The sequence below is a fragment of the Herpailurus yagouaroundi genome, unplaced genomic scaffold (genome assembly GCF_014898765.1).
Source record: "Herpailurus yagouaroundi ecotype Mexico unplaced genomic scaffold, PumYag 202, whole genome shotgun sequence".
Taxonomy (NCBI): Eukaryota; Metazoa; Chordata; class Mammalia; order Carnivora; family Felidae; genus Herpailurus; species Herpailurus yagouaroundi.
In genome coordinates, this window is record NW_024412433.1 from 3,366,343 (window position 1) to 3,385,197 (window position 18,855).

The 18,855-nt window shown below is 53.2% G+C and overlaps 1 protein-coding gene across 3 annotated transcripts in view; it reads left to right on the forward strand.

Annotated features, from left to right (window-relative positions):
* The window catches only part of RAB17 (RAB17, member RAS oncogene family), a 30,621-nt gene that overhangs the window by 7,320 nt on the left and 4,446 nt on the right, over positions 1-18,855 (forward strand). For 2 of the 3 annotated variants that reach the window (XM_040450562.1, XM_040450559.1), the window contains exon 3: positions 13,251-13,410. In XM_040450562.1, the coding sequence (XP_040306496.1) occupies positions 13,254-13,410 (157 nt within the window). In that variant the 5' untranslated portion in view covers positions 13,251-13,253. Of the gene's footprint in view, positions 1-6,662; positions 6,896-13,250; positions 13,411-18,855 lie in introns of those variants that run through there. The other variant, XM_040450561.1, reaches the window with a different exon arrangement.

Below are 18,855 nucleotides of genomic sequence, written 5' to 3' on the forward strand. Positions count from 1 at the left end.
GATTTCTTCTTTGCCTCCTGCGTTATGTTGTTGAATCTCCATGTATTTGGGGATTTTCCAGTTATCTTTCTATTACTGATTTCTAGGTTAATTTTGTTGAACTGAGAGCAGACACTGTATGATTTCTATTCTTTTAGGTTTGTGAAAGTGTGTTTGATGACTCAGGACGTGGTCTATCTTGGTGAGTGTTCCTCGGGAGCTTGAGGAGAACATGCATTCTGCTGTTGTTGGGGAGAGGGATGAAATCTTAAAGAGAAGGGGGCCACAGAGGAGAGAGCCCCCAAATACTGCATCTTGATTGTTCTGAAATCCTTAGCTGATGTCTCAATGGTGCACACACACAGGTAAGACTGCAAGAAGCTTGGTGGCCAGTGTCACCTGTAGGGCGTGAAGAGCTGACAGGGCCTCAGCTCCTGCCCACTGTAGGGGAGACAGGGTGTGGAGTTCATGTTCTGCCACATAGAAGAGCTTGGTAGACGCCTTAGGCTTTCCATTGAGACCCCAGAAGGGCCTCAGTTTAGGAGCCAAGGCTATGTGCCAGGACTAATATTCACCCTAGGATCCATGGCAAATCAAAATAGGTCCCGCCCCAACCAGGTGTGAAGCAAAATTCCCACAGGTTCGTGGTGATCCACCAGTAATTGAACTGGCTGCTGAAAACAGGTCAACACTCTTCAAGGGTAAAGGAAATGAGACCCATGGTTAAGAGAAAAACAAACAAAACAACCAATCAATAGAGACAGACTCACAAACAAACCAGATGTTGGAATTTGTGCACAAAAAGTTTAAAACACTCTGACAAATATGGTCAAGAATCCGTATGGAAAGAGAGATCATATAATAGGCAAAGAAGTGTGAATTTCTGAAGAGATTCAGAAATTATAAAAATAAAAAGTACCCCATGGAAATCAGATAACTTAAAATTATAATATAATATACTTTTTAAAAATGTTTATTCATTTTTGAGAGACAGAGCATGAGCAGGGGAGGAGCAGAGAGAGAGGGAGACACAGAATCTGAAGCAGGCTCCAGGCTCTGAGATGTCAGCCCAGAGCCCGATGTGGGGCTCAAACTCAATGAACTCAAGATCATGACCTCAGCCGAAGTCGGACGCTAGACCGACTGGGCCCCCCAGGTGCCCCTATAATAAAATATACTTAAGAAATCAGTAAAAGAGAGAGATGGAATACGACAAGTGCTTGATGCACTCCACAGAGATGGAAAAAAAGAACAAAGGAACAAAGAATAGAGGGAACAAATGGAAAATGAACATCAAGATGGTAGACTGAAATAGAACCATATCCTTAATTACATTAAAGGTAAATGGACCAGATACTCTAAATTAGAAGGCAGAGAGGAGAAAAATGTTAAGGCTCAACTCTGTCTACTGCTTTCAGTACATGCACATGAAACATGAACATGCAGACAGGCTTGCCCACTTTGTTCTTGGGGGTCTGTACCCCCTTTCCCTCTTCTCCAGCTCTATCCCTCTTCACTTGCACTCCCAAGTCAGCCCCGTAAGGCTGGGAATCAGGCAGCCAGGAGAAAAAGTCCCGTGGAAGGCAGGGACTGGGGAGCAAGCAGAGAAAGCGAAGCCAGAATCCCTTTTAGAAGGTGTGTGGTGGGAAGGATGGGGAATGTGTTCATGCTAATGAGTTTCCCCCCATCATGGACTTGCTCAGAACATTTATTTATAAGTGGTGTGCTTGAAAGTTAAAACATGTTATTCCACTGAGACAAGACATGAGGCATAGGTTCTTAAGCCGGCCCCCAACAGTCGATGTTTGACAGGCAGATTGCCCTATGCTTTCATCAAGCATGCCAAGGAAATGGTAGCTCGTGTTGGATTAAATTAAGCTGGGTTAGAGGAAGTGTCAACGTCATGATGCTGACTCTCTGGGAACATATGAAGTGTCTTCACGTATCTGGTCTTCTGTGTCTCTCATCAGTTAATGTTTGGTACTTTGATTCATTTTTATCTGGTTACTTTCTAAAAGTCTATCCTTAATAATATTATAGCCGATGTCCTTTTGGATTTTCTAAGTATAAAATTATCGGTAAATAATGACATCCATCCTTCTTTCTTATATTAATTATTTCTTTCTGTCTTGTTTTGTGTGTGTGTGTGTGTGTGTGGTGTTTTGGTTTTACTATCATAATGTGTGACCAAGGGAATTTAATGTCATGGAAAATAATGATAAAAGGAAAATTAATACAGGGGATACTTGTTCGGTCTTCTGTATTTAATTAAAATACTCCTGCTGCTTTTCTATTAAGTGTGATGTTAGTTTTGACTTTAAAGGTAGGTCTTCCTGTCTTCAGAAATCCTTCCTTCTAATCAAGGAATTCTTCATATTAGGTTCATGGATGAACGGGTTCGATCCAGGAGTATCCTGAAATCGTGGGTACAGAATTTTCTCTAAACGCTTACATGCAAAGATTGGTTCAACCAACACTTACCTGGTGACTGTTATGTGCCAGACTTGTTCTAGGCCCTGAAGTTACAACAGTGAACAGAGCGGTTAAAAAATCCTGCCCTTAGGAATTTACATCGTAGTCAGGGAGACAGCAGTAGACAATAAGGAAGATATGAAACATGTGAGCCGCTGTGTCATGGAGAAAAATACCGCAAGGCCGAGGGGCAGGGAGTGCTTGGGTAGGTCGGTCAGAGAAAGAGTTGTGGGCAGGGGGCTATGAGAGCAGGCCCTGTTGTGGGCTGAATTGTGTGGTCCCCTGAAAGATGTGCCCACGTCTTAACCATGGTACACGTGACTGTGACACTATTTGGCAAAAGAGTTTTTGCAGATGTCTTTGAGTTAGGGATCTGGAGACGAGGTCATCCTGGATTAAGCGGTGGGTCCTAAATCCAAGGCCAGTGTCTTCGTGAGAAAAGGAGGCCCACAGAGGAGGCCCTGTGAGGACGAGGCAGGGACGGGCCTGATGCAGCCAAGGGACCCCGAGGGCTGCCAGCAGCCACCGCAAGTCAGGAGAAAGGCCGGGGACAGATCCTCCCTCAGAGGCTCTGGGAGGAAACACCTCTGCGAACTCCTTAATTTCGACTTCTAAGCTCCAGAACTATAAAAGAGTTAAGTCTGTGTTGTTTTAAGCCACCCAGTGTATGGTCGTTTGTTACAACGGCCACAGGAAGCGAACATGGCCTGAAGTGTGTCCGTCTGGGAGGAGAAATTTCCAGGTGGAAGGAACAGCAGTGCTAAAGGCTCTGGGAGCCTTTAGCCAGTGGAGAGCAGCAGAATGAGGGGAGGGGTCACGGACTAGGGAGGGGGACGGCGTCCATCGCTACCCAACTGCTCCCCGTCAGAAGGCCCTTCCTCTTCTTGCCGTTGGGCGAGTTTCTGGTCCCTCTTCGGTGAGTCCGGTGTCACCTCCCTGAAGGGTCTATCTTGACCCTTCCCCTTCCGTCTGGCGGGGGGAGCCTGCCTCTTCTGCTCCCACCCACTGCTCTGTTAGCACCTTGTCCGAACCTGGGGAGGCCGCCTCTCACCGGGCAGGCCCCCGTCCCGGCCGGTGGGGTCCTGGGTGCCTCGGGCCGGACTTTGCTTCTTTGCTCCGCTCTGCTCGGCCCAGCCTGGAAGTGAGCCCAGCACCGAACTGATTGCTGAGCTGAGGAATTTCACTCGGTGTTCAGAAATCCCTGCCGGAATTTTCCATTGAGATAAGCAAGGGTGAAGGTTTGGAGGCAAGGCAGACGGCCGTTTCTGCTTATCTCAGAGGCCTTAGGAGATAAGAACATTCTGGAAGACCCGTACCTCAGCCATCTAGCACACTGGGTCTGATCCTTAACTACAGGAAGCCCAAGAAGGAAGGGGACGCACCTCTTCCCCACAAACCCCCACAGCGGGGTCACTGGGCGCGTCTCCTGGAGAGATGTGGTAACAGTCTGGGCCACACCGGTGGCCTCTACACAAGGATTGGGGGCGGGGTGGGGGGGGTGCTGGGCAGGTCATTGGCAGTGTCTGCGACGAGCCCTGATAAGTGCTTCCAAAATCTCAGAGATGTTTCTGTGGCGGTGGGTCAGGCGTTCGCCACGTGACCCCAGGAAGGCAAACTGGTGGGACGTTACAGAAGGCTGGTTTGGACGCGAAAGAACCCACATGTAGGGGCTGCCTCGGGAAGCAGAAAATCCCCGGTCACTGCAGATGGCCGAGCAGAGTCTGAAGAATCGGTTGGCGGGGGTGTTACAGACGGTCTTCAGACACTAGCTGGGGGCTCAGACCAGATAATCCCCAGGGGCCCTTCTGGCTTCCAGATTCTATGATTTTGTATTTCTTTCCAAAGGGGAACACAGTAAGACCTTGGATTGCAAATTACCTGTTCTGTAAGACTTCCGCGGGACGGGCAAACGTTTCTAATAAATTTTAACCTGATAAACGAGTGGTCTTGCGACCCGAGCAGTACGTGATGCCGAATGTCACGTGATCACCCCTGAGCCGATGGTTCTTGAAATTCGCTTTGGATGACAAGTGTGTTTCCGGAACGAGTTATGCTCGCAAACCAAGGATTTACTGTACACGCCTGCGAATGTGGATGCTTGTACGTACATATGGCCCGATTCCGCGGCATGGCAAAGATTCCCTCTGCTGATGCGCGTGCAGGAAAGTTGATAAAATGCCAAGAGAGAGAGCTCACAAGTTATACGGCTCCATCAAGATGATATTAATGGTGTCACAGAAGTGAATGACTTTGCCGTTTTTGCCTGATTTCCCATGGTCCGCCAGCAGTGTGCTAATGGGTAGATTTACTCTGGGTCAGCTGGGCAAGGTGTGCCCCCCTGTGTGGGCCTTAGCTCAGGCACTGGGGTAGGCAGGATTCTAGACTATCGGCCCATGGTGTCCACACCCCGTATAATCCCTTCCCCCTGAGGATGCCCAGGGCTGTCGATAGGATGGCTGTCCCTCCTGAGTCAGGCGATGTTACATGGCAAAGATGAAGGGTTTTTTGCAGATGTAATCAAGGTCCCTTATCAGTTGACTTTGCGTTAACGGAAAGGAAGATGTGCCTGGTGGGCCTCACCTAATCAGGCGAACCCTTTAAAAGAGGGTCTGGAAGTCAGAGAGACTCTCCTGCTGCCCTGGCAAAAGCAAGCTGGCATGTGTGACAGGGCCTGGGAGGGGGCCACATGACCAGGGCCAGCAGGTGGACCGTAAGAGCTGAGACGGGTCCTGGCTGACCGCCAGCAGGAACACAACAGCAAGGAGCTCAGTCCCGCAACAGCAAGGAGCTGAGTTCTGCCCACAACTGGCTCGGAAAGGACCTCGGGCTCCAGAAAGCCTGCGGCTGAGCCGACACCGTGACTGCAGCCTGGGAGACCCTCAGCAGAGGACCCAGTCGGCTGTGCGCACACCCCGGACCCGCGGACACCGAGAGATGATAAACATGCTGGTGGCCGTCTGTCACAGAGCCTGGGACGAAGACACGGGCCCTGAGCCGGCCACTTGGGGCCCTCAGTAACAGAACCTCCGGGCAGCTGGATAGTCACATGGGGGCTGAACGGATTCCCAAAACCTCTTCTGTGGTGAGGGCCTGGCTTTGAAAACTATTGTCAGACCTCAGGCACAAAACTCCCTTTTTGGAGGTAGGATGCTGCTGATCAATGACCTTGTCTCTGCATTCCTGCCGTAAAACTGGGATTTACAACGCTCTCTCATTCTGTGCTCCCTTCCCCCCACCTGCAGGAAGGTGGATACTTCACCGTAAATGGGGACAAGCCCATCCCTGTTAAAAAAGAGAAGAAAAGCATCGTCGTCAGTTTCAAAACTGGGGGCCCCCCCCGGGAGGGCGTTATAGGCGGAACGGCACATCCTCCCCCCCACTTTTGGTTACTGGTCTGCAGGGGTGTGTGGGGGGGCGTGAAGGTGCCATTCACAGGCAGGGAGAGCTCCTGGGTCTCCAAAGTGGCAGGGCCCAGCCACGCTTGTTGGTGGGATCCTGGGAGGTGGCCACATCCCCAAGGAAACGATTGTGTGGAGGAAGGATCCCCCCGCCCCAGGGGCGGTGTGGGCACACCAGAAAGAAGCTGGTCCTGAAGGGGCGGTGTGAGGGCCTGACAGCAGGAGCCTGGCATAGACGAACCCCCTCCAACACAAGATCCCAGCACCCCACGGGGCGTGGGGAATGTCTCCTGGCAGCTTACTGGGATGGGAGCCCCCTTCCATCCGTCCCTCCCGTGGCCGGGTCTTCTCGTCCTCTGGGAGGAGCAGTCGGGCTGAAGGGTGACAAAGCTGGGAGGGGGCGTTAGAGAAACACAGCCCCTCACCGCCCTCTACCCCCACTGTAGTACCAGGATCTGGTTGTCTGACCCCAGGACCAGCCCCCCCTGGCTTGCCTCTGGTTCGGGGGCAGGGCCCCACAGGAGGTGGCTTCCAGCTGTTTGTGGCAGGAATAAGTTCATTGGACCAAAATACAACCCTTTATTCCCTGAGCTTGAAGTTTTGAGAGCAACAGAGAACCTGCAGCCCCCAGGAAGGACCAGGGGATCCTCAGCCCTGAAAGGAGGGACAGAGAACAAAGCCTAGAGCTTCCCCCAGCTCCCCTGCGTTGAATGACAGTTCACACCTGCAGAGGCTTTATATCTGGCCCGCCCTGCCCCCACCCCAGGTGACACAGACCCTGGTGGACTTTGCCCTGGGATCCTCCCGGGAAGGGAGGAGGAAGGTTGACTTTGGAGCTGGAGGCGGGGTGGGGCTGGGCCCCGGGCTGCTGTTCTGACCTGTTTTCTGTTGGAGCAGGACCTCTGCCCCTCCCAGCCCTCCCACCTCCCACCGTCCCAGCCGCCTGGTGAGGGAAGCAAACCTTTCCCCAGGCCAGAGGACTGAGAGGGGGGACCGGTGATGACAAGCCGTCAGGCTTCCCGGGGGTGACCAGGCCTGGGGCACACGTGAGTCATTGTTTTCACTTCTGTGTGCTTTGTAGAGTGTGAGTGTGTGTGTGCGTGTGCGATGCTTGTGTCTGTGTGTGTCTGTGTGTCTGTGTATTTCGGTGTGTGTTTGTGTGTGCACACGTATGCACGTGTGTGAGTGTGTCTGTGACTCTGTCCTCGGGCACGTATCCAAAGGGCAAAGTGCCAGGTGAGGAGTTTGTTCTTCTGACGACCAGAAGTGTTTGGATCCCCGTGGCCGGCGAGGTCAGGCTCCCAGAAGGGGCCTCCTGTCTAAATAGGGACCCTTTGAGGGGCGCCTGGATGGCTCAGTTGGTTGAGCGTCCGACTTCAGCTCAAGCCACGATCTCACAGTTTTTGAGTTCGAGCCCCGCGTCCGGCTCTGTGCCGACAGCTCGGAGCCTGGAGCCTGCTTCGCATTCTGTGTCTCCCTCTCGCTCTTCTTCTCCCCTGCTCTCACTCTGTCTCTCAAAAATAAATAAAGATTAAAACAATTAAATAGTGGCTCTTTGGGAAAATCCTAGCCAGGCGTTCATCAGAAACTGCTGATGAGAGGAGCCCTTGAAGGGACCCACTTCAGATGACCTAGGTGCCCAGTTAGCACAGACTGGCGTCGGCATAACCAGCACGAAATCCCTGTGTTTTTTACACGCTGGGGCAGGGATGACACACACGGTGACGTCCTGCACGACAGACTCAGCAAATCAGACCCTTCCCCCAAATGCCCTCTCCCACCCCGAAAAAGGACTAGCTTGGGTTTGCAACCCTTTCTTTTTCCCTTTTGTGGAAAGGAGACAAGTGTAGAGAGTGTCTCTTCACCCTAATCATGAATATTTCATTCCTGAGAACATCTTTGTGTTTAGGAGGACTTCAAATAACCCCATCTTGATTAAATTCTAAAGGCTCGGTCAGAAGTCATAGTTTTAATTTTCTCTCTGAACAGAGGGTTCCAGTCTATGACTATTGGAAACTTACAACGTATAATCACACAGAAACGTAGACACGAAAGTGCTTTCTGCAGCCTTATTCATTACAGAGAAAACACTTCTGCCCAAGAAAAGATCTCGCAGTTGGGAAATGGTTCAGCCAAGTGGAAAAGCTGTGAGAGTGTTCTGTGGGTCATTAAATGTCTGTATGCTGAATGCATATAGAACATATGCAGCAATGTGAAAAGCTTCTTTTAATACATATTGCTTTGTTTAAGGGGAGGATACATGATTTCATGTTAAAACTATGGGTTTTGGTTGGCTTGTTTTTAAGATTTGTAGAAAAGAAAGACAAGAAGACAATAGGCAAATGGCACTCCTGGTTATATTTAAGGATGTAGGATTATGGGGGATTTAATTTTTTTCCTATTGACAACGATGTGTTTATATTGATGGTGAAATACTATTTTATTTATTTTTTATTTTTTAAGTTTTTATTTATTTATTTTGATAGAGAGAGCGAGCAGGGGAGGGGCAGAGACAGAGAGAGAGAGAGAGAGAGAGAGAGAGAGAGAGAGAATCCCAAGCACTACCCAATGGGGGGGCTCCAACTCATGAACCATGAGATCATGATCTGAGCCGAAACCAAGAGTCAGACGCTTAACCAACTGAGTCACCCAGGCGCCCCGTGAAATACTATTTTTAAACAAAGCGATGTATCACCACCAAAGGAGTAAGATGCTGGAACGTGATATCGTGGTAATGGTGTATTCATTCATATTCCACCTGTTTTGATTCATGAGGACATGTTTGGGGCTGAAGATTTTCTAGACTTAAGAGCTTTATTAATCTGAGCGCATAAATAGCAAGGCAAACTTGAAGGGGTATCTTTACATACTCGAGAAGGCGTTGCCGTAGGTGTGTTAGAACTTTCTCCGTGCAAAATTCCAGTACAAATCAATGGGAGACCTGCTTCTAAGCAGGAGCCTTAAGTCCTTCCGGTTAGAAGCGAGGTGTTAGCTGGGGGGTGATGCAGAAAGCTTGGAAGTTGCATCCTTAAAAGTGTTTCTTTTTTCCAGCTTTGTTGGGGTGTAATTGACATCTGACACCGGGTGGGTTTAAGGCGGGCACCCCGTTGATTTGATACATTTATAGATTGTGTCAGGATGCCCAGCACGGTGTTAGGTGCCATCTTGTCCTGTCTCACAATTACTGTTTCTTTTTGGCACTGAGAACAGTGAAGATCTACGAGGGTGACTTGCGAGTATACGACACAGTATCAGTAGCTAGGACCTCCGTGCCGTGCATCGGATGCCCAGCCCTTGCTAACCTTGTAGCCGGAAGTTCGTACCCTTTGACGGACATCTTCCCATTGCCTGCCCCCAGCCCTTGGTGACCACCATCCTGCTCTGTTTTTCAGAGGGTTTGCTATTGAGCTGACTGTCCTCAGCTACTGTCCTCAGTGAGTCCGGGCTGGTGGCTCCCTTGGGCAGGCTCAGTGCACCACCGATTTTTGTGTGTTTTTTTTAATGTTTATTTTATTTATTTTGAGAGAGGGAGTGAGCGGGGAAGGGGCAGAGCGAGAGGGAGAGAGAGAGGGAGAGAGAGAGAGAGAGAGCTTCAAGCAGTTCCACACTATCAGTGCAGAGCCCGGTGTGGGGCTCAAACTCACAGACGGTGAGATCATGACCTGAGCCGAAATCAAGAGTCGGATGCTTAACCAACTGAACCACCCCGCCCCCCTGCCCCGGGCGCCCCTGCACCACTGTTCTCAAAGTGGGAAGCACGTGCTGGCACCCTCTGCAAGTGGCTGAAACCACACCAGTGCCCAGGGAACCCAGGGTGAGTGTGAACACGGCCCGCTCCGGCTTCGAATTCTGTGTCTCTGTCTTAGAAAAGCTGCTGGGCCTCTCTGTAAGGTGGGGGTAACGCCAGGACCCCCCCGAGACTTCCGGCTCAGCTTCAGTGGGACACTCTATGCAGCCTGAGCCGGTCAGGGGCGTGTGGGCACGTCCGCCCTGCCCCTCCGTGGAGCTGGCCTCTTCGTTAGGCTTGGCTGCTCCTCCTATCACAGCCTCGTCCGAGTACCTGTGCAGGGTGACCGTGAAGCAAGTAACGGTCAGCTTTTCTTGGCCCCTCGGGGCTGAGCCCCTCGTATGGATCTTTTTCTACCTTTTGTAGATACCCCAGGTCACCGCTTGGCAGGCTGCCTGGGGTTTGGCCGGCCGAGCAAACTGTGCAGTGTAAACAGCGCGTCTGTCCAATACGGCTTCTTGCCGAACCCTTGTCCATGAGGTATTTATTGAGCACCTACTATACGATCAACGAACACAGTCCTTGCTCTCATGAGAGGTTACAGCCTGGCGCACGCGAAAAGGTATTAATAAAATAATTGTATCAAGTGCATCTCGGAAGTTCCAGTCCAGTAGGGCACCTGGGTGGCTCAGTTGGTTAAGTGTCTGACTCTGGCTCAGGTCATGATCTTGCAGTTCACGAGTTCGAGCCCCACGTCGGGCTCTGTGCTGACAGCTCAGGGCCTGGAGCCTGCTTCGGATTCTGTGTCTCCCTCTCTCTCTGCCCCTCTCCCGCTTGTGCTCTCTCTCTCAAAAATAAATAAAAACATTAAAAAATTTTTTTAAAAGAATTAAAAAAAAAAAGAAGTTCTAGTCCAGCAAGAGAGTGAAGTTGTTAAAAAATAATTCTTTGAGTTAAGGCAGAGTTACAAACTGAGATTAATTCAAGCTAGAAAAGGGACAGGGGACTGCAGGCCACATGATGGAAGAGACTTTTGTCTGTTTTATTTACCTGCTGTTGGTGGGGACCGGATGTGATCAGGGGTGGCCGCTGAGGCAGGACAGAGGTCTGCTTCAGCTGGGACAGCGAGCCCTGAGCAAATGTGGCGGCTTTACCAGAAGCAAAGCCCCCAGTTTATCTGACAGCAGAGTGGATGCATAGTCAGTCTCCGGAAATATCTGAACTTTGAGACAATATCATTTTGTTACCTTTCGTGGTGATTCCATTCAGAATCCTGGGCTCTCATTTGCCACATGGCTTGCAGAGTTGGAATCAAGCTACAGATTTTATTCCTGGGGGGCCCGGCTGACGTTTCAGCGTCTCTCCTATTTTGTTCATGTTTATTTTGTGTTGGCTTTGAGTTTAGTCTTCGACTGATGGGTTTAGACCTAATGGGCTTAGCCTAATTGAGTTTAGACCGATGGGTCAGAAATCTGCGGAAGGAACTGCATGGGTGGAGGGCTCTCGGAGAGGAGGACGGACCCTCCCGGGACCCTCGAGGGGCTGCCGTGTGTCTGGGTGTGAGGCGGCAGGAGTGGGCGGGGCTGGGCTGCCGTCCAGGCCACTGTACCCCGAACCCACCCCCGGCCGATTCTCCACGGAGAGCCTGCTCCCGGCCAAGTCGCTCGCGTCCTGCCTCAAGTCCTAAGAAATTGTGCTCAGTCGAGGCAGGCATTTCGAAACACTGGTGCTTCGATGGGTCATTGGCCCCTTCCTGTGTGTTTGGATGGTACACGGCTACTCATTCCTTGGGTGTTCGTGAGGCACCTACTGTGCGTGCTGCCCTGCCCCCAGCCCCGAAGAGAAAAGATAAAAATGATAGCAGCGGTTCTCAGCCTTGGCAGACGCCGGGATCACTTGGGGAGCTTAAAAGAACAAAAACAAAAACACAAACACAAAAACCACGGGTGGAAAACTTGAAACGCTTTATTTTTCTAAACCTTCTCTGAAACATTCTACGTTGACTCTGGAAGCATCATACTTGATGGAGAGACTCGTGAGTCCCGTAGAAGATGGCACTTCACGTGCCTCCCACGGTCCCCTGTCCCCAAGGGGCAGGAGCACCAGTGAACCCTTCTCTCCAGACCCGTAACCGGGGGGGGGGGGGGGGGGGGGGGGGGGGGGGGAGAGCAGCCTGGTTAGTATTTCAGACCCAGCCCGGTTTGTGCTGAGACTTTGACATGCTTTTCCTCTTCTTCAAAATCCCTTCCTCCCTTCCCATAACCCTTGGGGGTCTCCCTCCTCCCCACCATGTTAAGGAGGGAGCAGAGATGTTCCTAAGACTGCCTGCCAGGGGTGGCAGTCTATATTTTTTTTAGAAAAAGGTTTCTTCCTAGAAGCGCCCCGGATAATACACGGAGACAAAGTGGTGACCTTGGAATGCCACCAGTCTGTAGCTCCTCGTGAAACAGAGGGCCTGGCAACGTCTTCAGTGACCCCTAACATCACCGCGACAGCGCTTGGCCACTACTTGCCTTCTGAGGAAATGCAAGGCTCACTCACGAAGCATCCTGGCCAAGAGATGGCCTGTATCTGATCAGATCTCTGTTCGGAAGCACCCAGCTCTAGGAAACACAGCATTCACGGGACACACTCAGTAACCACAGCGGAAGCAAACAGCCAAACCCCGACTGGAAAGTCGCAGGACACTCTGATCTCTTGAACAAATGAATTACAAAGAGAAAAAGATTCCCCGTACATGCACTGAGATTTGCGGATGAAACAACGAGGCGTCTGGGATTGGCTTCGAACCAATCTTTGGCGGGAGGGGGTTTGGGGACGTGAGTGAAGCAAGACTGGCCATAGCTCAGTGTGCAAATGCAGCACAGTGCGCGAGGACGGTCTCCATTCTACTGTGGCAGGGGCCCGACGTTTTCTATACGGAAAAGATACGCGCGGTTTGCCCAAATTTGTTTTGATCACAGGGCTGTTTTCCTCCACGGCATATCTCTCTGGGTGCTGAGGCTTTAGACACAGTGGGAAGGACCAAAACGTCGAGGTCCTTGAGACACCAACTTTTTCTTTAGGTGGATAATTCTGAAACACCAGCTTGAACCCGTGAGTCACAGAGACAGTACGTTGCCTCTCGGGTGTTTCAGATACTTTTTGGAATAAGTGATGGGTCTTTAAAAATTATTTATTGTTTTTGTTAATTTTTTTTTAATGTTTATTTTTGAGAGAGAGACAGAGCGAGAGCAGGGGAAGGGCAGAGAAAGAGGGAGACACAGAATCTGAAGCAGCTCCAGGCTCTGAGTGGTCAGCACAGAGCCCCACGCGGGGCTCGAACTGACGGACTGTGAGATCACGACCTGAGTCGAAGTCGGATGCTTAACTGACTGAGCCACCCGGGCGCCCCTAAGTAATGTTTTTTTTTTTTAAAGTGAGAAGAATGGATTGAGGACAGTAAGTCCCTATGATAACTAGCCCCTATGATAACTATGGGTCCTGCTGGGCACTGCCCGTACCCTTCCCAAACACGACCCCCAACCTAGTTCCTCACAACAGACCTGTCACCTGGGTACTGCTCACCCCACTCTACAGATGGGGAGACGGGGTTGCAGAGTGGGGCAGGGGTATCGACCCAGGCTGCCTCCGACTCATTCATTCAACCTCCTGCAAATGCTGTCTCTTTGCAGGGCATGGCGCAGGCGGGAGGTGTCCCCTGCCCCGGGGCTGCCCCGGGCCAGCCCCGCGTGTTCAAGCTGGTCCTCTTGGGAAGTAGCTCTGTGGGCAAGTCCAGCTTGGCTCTCCGGTACGTGAAGAATGACTTCAAGAGCATCCTGCCCACCGTGGGATGTAAGTGACATGGGACAGCACACCCTTCCTTAGTCCGCTAGAGGAGAAGCCAGGGCCGATGGCTCGGGTGCGGGCACTTCCCACGCTCCCCCCAGAGGCCCGGGTCGTGCCCAGCACCGCAGGGAGGGGACGAGGCCTGTGCTGGTCAGACACATGTGGAATCCAGAAGGCGGTCGGGTTTCAGTAAAGCAGGAGTCTGCAGGGGGTGGAGATTCGGGGTCAGGGCCTCGGGTCCCCAGGGGTTGGTGAGCGGGATTGTACCTGGTGGAGGGGGGAGCCCAGAGGAAGGCCCCCTAGGCCCTGCCACACACCCACCGGACGAGCTGGTCTCTCACCCTGCCTGCGTTCCCTCCTGCTGACGCTGTCCCCCTGGGGTGGCTTACAGGAGAATGGCTCCCTTTCGGCCCAGACTCGGTTTACCAGCCTGGCCTGGGTTGTGGGGTGGGGGGCAGGGGGCGGGGTGGCAGGGAGGGAAGACCCTCTCACTGCACTTCTTGAAGAGGTGACATAGGTTACCCTACCTCTCAAGGGTAGGGGGCTTTGGAGCACCTGCCGGGCTGTCGGCCTCCTTCGCATCCCGCGAAGCATAGTCACTATGCTATTATAATTACTGCATCAATATGTATTACTATAAAAGTCGATATTCCCACTTTTCAGACGAGGAGGTGGAGACGATCCTTCCTGTGGTGTATGTAAATGCAGTCCGTGTTGTACAAAATCCTTCTGAAGGCAGGGGCTTGCCTTTCTTGTCACACACCGCTGGCTTTAACAAGAGAACTGGCTTTTGTTCTGGAGAGGGTGCGGGAGGAGCAGAGCCCCAGGGCGAGAGTGAGGGGCTCTCCTCCTCCCAGGCAGGTAGCTGGGACAATGACAGAGGTAGTGTGTGCTGGGGGGCGGGGGGGGGGGGGATTGGCCTGGAGGAAACTTTCAATAAGTCTGACCTGAGTGACCAACACGTGGGTAAACGGCTTGTTGTCTCGTCTTGACATCGTCATCTGTGTGGGGTGGGATGGGGGGGGGGATATAAACGCCCCCCTGTGGTGGGCTCTCCCTGCAAGGCGGGCTTAAGGCTGTCTAAAGGCACCGATCACCATCTTGTGACTAAGGTCGTCACCCACGCCCGCACTGCAGAGAGCAGGGTGGGACCAGGGGCTGGCTTGTCGAGGGTGCTGCTGCCTTCCGAGCACGCTGGCTTCAAGATACTTTACTCCAGGAGGGCCGGGGTCCCTGGGCCCCCCCAGGGGGTCTGGATCTGTTGGCGATCGCGTGCAGTGACCTGGCCGCAGAGGATGGCACAGGCTCTGGGTACCGCCCTCCGGAAAGGTGCCTGAGTCAGGACGGTGTTCTAGCTGTCTCAGGGCAAGACCCCCATCCTTCCAACCAGGGATTCTGGAACCAGAGCAGTAACTGGGACAGACAGACTCATGTCCCGAAGCAGAGCCAGAGTGGGAATCCCAAGTGAGCATAGTCTCCTGCGGGGGTGGCAGCCTGCTGAGGGGAGACCGGAAAAGCCCTGGTTCTCCTGGCCACCCCAGCCACCCCCAGCCACCTACCTGCGAGGCCCGGGTCCCACTTCAGGGGAGAGCTCATTGGGGAGGCGGAGGCTCCAAGTGGGAGTGCTGTGGCTGGGGGGCTTGAACCACAGAGAGCTCCCGAAGACCCCACCGGGGTCCCCGCAGAGCGACCCCTCCTCCTGGAGTCCCAACTGGCCGCAGCCTGGGGACTCGGGCCCATTTCCCCAGCCTGCACGGAGTGACATCTTTTGGAGAAATGCTGACATCTAGTGGTTGTGGGCGTATTCGCCCGCGGGTAGCAGTGCCTCTCGCGGGAAGGGAAAGGCGGCAAGCATTCTCCACTGTCGCTGCTGAACCCTGGTGGCCCCGAGAAGGCATCCATTTCTCCTTCAACCGGGGCTCCGATGATGATGTTTATGAAAAAGGCAAACGCCACGAAGAGGCTCAGAGGAGTGAGTCAGCTGTTTGTTGACATTAGAAGGAGAGCGAGCACAACCACGTCCCTTATGTCAACGTTTGTAGAGACGCTTTTTAATCTGGGGCGATACCTTACAAGCCGGGCGCGTAGATGGGGGCTGTTCAGGGCACCAGCTTCCGGGAGCTCCCCCCAGAGGGCGTGCAGCTGAGGCTGGGGCGTGGCCGAGGGGCGTGGCCGGAAGCGTTCTTGGCTCTGGGACACCTGTGTTGAGGTCTTCTGTGGGACCAGCCGAGGAGGAGGAGGTGGGGGAGGGGGGAGGGGGAGGAGGCCTGGATTGTGCCCTGACGGGGCCACGATACGACACTGTGCAGGCGCCCCCGGCTCAGTCCATCCAAGGCCCGTGAAAATGTGCCAGTGTGTTCGAGAAACTGAAAATCCCCTGGGTTTTGGCATGATCACCCCCATCTCCCCACCTTGTTGCTAATATCATTTCAGGCAAAATCTCCAAGTCGGTCTGGATTCCCTGGAAGTTCACTTTTCAATCACTTTTTGGCTTTAGCTGTGACAATGTAGACAATGCGGTCCGTGGGTTTCTGAACAAGTGATTAATGTGGGCTCTTCCTGGTTGGAACCCAGGGGTCCCTGGGGCCCAGGACTGGCAGGTTGCTCTGGATTCCATTCCTGGGGCCCCAAGGGAGCTTGTGTCTCTCTTTGGGGCAGGTAAGGTTCTGGTCTCTGCAAGTATCCAGTTATTCGTGCCTGGTCATCACTTGGACTGAAACCCTCCTTGCAAATTGGTTGGGGTTGCACACGGATTTAAGCTCAACCGGGAGCCATCTTTTACAAAGTGGAGAAGGAAGGGGCGCCTGGGGGGCCCAGTCGGTCTAGCGTCCGACTTCGGCTCAGGTCATGATCTCACGGTTTGTGAGTTCGAGCCCCGCATTGGGCTCTGTGCTGACAGCTCGGAGCCTGGAGCCCATTTTAGATTCTGTGTCTCCCTCTCTCTCTGCCCCTCCCCTGCTCGTGCTGTGTCTCTCTCTCTCTCCTTCAAAAACAAGTAAACATTAAAAAAAAAAAACAAAAACAAAGTGGAGAAAGAAAAGATAAGGAGCTAGGCCTGCTGAAGAGTAGGCAGATCCGAGAGGCCCCTGGGGAAGCTGGCAGTGGGGTCTGCTTACATCCCATTCCATCCTGGCAATAGCCCCGTGAGGGCTGGGAGCCCTTCGTCCTACTATGGAAATAGGCTGCAGCTTTGTTCCACCCAGAGCAGTAGCTGCTCAGGCTGCCATAACAAACACCACCCACGGGGTGGCTTACACTGCAGCGATTTATTCTCACCCTCCTGGAGGCTGGCGTCTGAGGTCAGCGTGTAGGCCGGTAGGTTCTGTTTTGGAGCCTCTTCTCTGGGCTTGTGGGTACCTGCCGTCTGGCTGCTATCTTGCTGTGTGCTCATGTAGCCTTTCTTTGTGCTTGCATAGGAGGGAGGGAGAGAGGGAGGGAAGGGAGAGGGAGAGAAGGAGAGAGAGGGAAGGTAGGGGGGAGAGGGAGGAAGGGGAGAGAAGGGGAGAGAGGGATGGTGGGGGGAGAGAGAGAGGGAGGGAGGGAGAGAGAGAGGGAGAGGGGGAAGGAGGGAGAGATCAAGCCTTCTGGATCTCTTCTCACAAGGTCATGATCCTACCATGGGGGCCCCACCCTCATGACCTGTTCTAGCCCTGATCACCTCCCAAAGGCCCTACCTCCTAATACCGTCTCTTTGTGGGTTAGGACCTCACCTATGAATTTTGGGAGGGGACACAAACATCCAGGCACAACACCTCGGAAGTTGATCTGACTTCAGGTTTGTGGACACGCAGGGCAATGCAGGCTGTGCGGGCAGAGGACGCCCGTTGGTGGGTTCTGTTAGGAGCCACCCCAAACTAGGTTCTCGTGTGAGAGAACTCTACCCGCGTTGCACTGAAAACCTCAGCCCAGACTCATCCCTTTTCCAGTGTCCGTAGCGGGTTGCATTGTCCCCCAAAAGATAAATCCACATCCCAATCCCCAGGGCCTGTGAATGTGGCCTTGTTTGGAAAAAGGGTGTTTGCAGCCGTGATTAGTTAAGGATGTTGGGATGGGATCATCCTGGATTTGGGGCCGGCCCTGAATCGGTGACAGATGTGCTCATAAGAACAGGAGAGAGAGAGAACAGGAGAGAGGGAGCGAGCACAGAGTCACAGAGGGAGGGCCCTGTGGAGACACAGGCAGAGATGGGGTGACGTGTCTCCAAGCTGGGGAATGCCAGCAGGTGCCAGCAACTGCCAGAAGCCGGGAGAGAGGGAAGGAAACAATTCTCAGAGAGTCCAGAAGGGGCCAACCCCGGTGCCAGCTTGATTTTAGACCTCTGGCCTCCAGGGCGGGAAGAACGAACGTCTGTTGTTCTGAGCTACCCAGTTAGCGGTAATTAATATGGCAGCTCCGGGAACGGATGCACTTGGCCTGGCAGTGACAGTTTTAATATCAAACACGCGGTTGTGTTTGCCAGTATCCCCTAACGGGTCCGAAACCCGGCCTGGGGTCTGGGCAGGCCAGCAGCTCCGCCTAGAGCCTCCTCCCTGCTCTGGACACGGCCTCCCCGGCCCCTCCCAGCCCCTCCCTCCAGTTCTGGAGAGGACACAGCAGAACACCTTGGTGTCACCAATTTTATTTACTTACTTATAAAGTTTATTTATTTCGTGAGGGGCGGGGGGAGAATCCCAAGCAGGCTCCGTGCTGTCAGCACAGAGCCTGATGTGGGGCTTGATCCCACGAGCCCTGAGATCACGAACGGAGCCAAAATCAAGAGTTGGACCCTTAACTGACTGAGCCACCCCGCTAAACAACTATTTTAAAACCTCACCGCTTCGGCAAGTAAAGCTCAGAGTTAAAAGTCCAACGGGAGGCAGATTTCCCAGTGCGCAGAATGAAGGGTTTGGGGCAGGTAGGTCCTTCGCTGCATGTAACTATTAAGCAGGGATGGGAATGAATACAGGTCCCTGCTCACTGGCTCCAGGGTGACAGGTGAGAACACAGAAGTCCACCTGTGCCATCAGGGGTGTGTGTGTGTGTGTGTGTGTGTGTGGAGCACAGGTTGGCTGCTAGAGACCCGTCCTCGGGAAGGAGGGGGGGACGCAGCAGAAGCCCTTGAAGGCTGATTGTTGTCTGAAGACCTCGGCAGACACCCGGGCGGCCAGAGGAACGATGCCGAGCGGGGCCCTCAGGGAAGGGAGGTCGGCAGGGAGAGGCGTCGATGAGGCCAGAAGGTCAGCGGGAGGCAGGAGGGACTTGGGGGACGACTGATGTGGTCGTGAGCACCTCTCGGCCAGGTTGGTCTGGTCACTGAGCGGCCGGTGGGGCGGGGGTGCGGACGGTTCTAGAGGTCCCCGGGGCTCAGCTGCATCGCTGGAAGCCCACTGGGACGTGCTGGACCCCTGGTTGTCAGAGGTCCCCAGATGTGGGGAGGCCCAGGCCCGGAGGTCCTTCCACGTCACGCTGTCC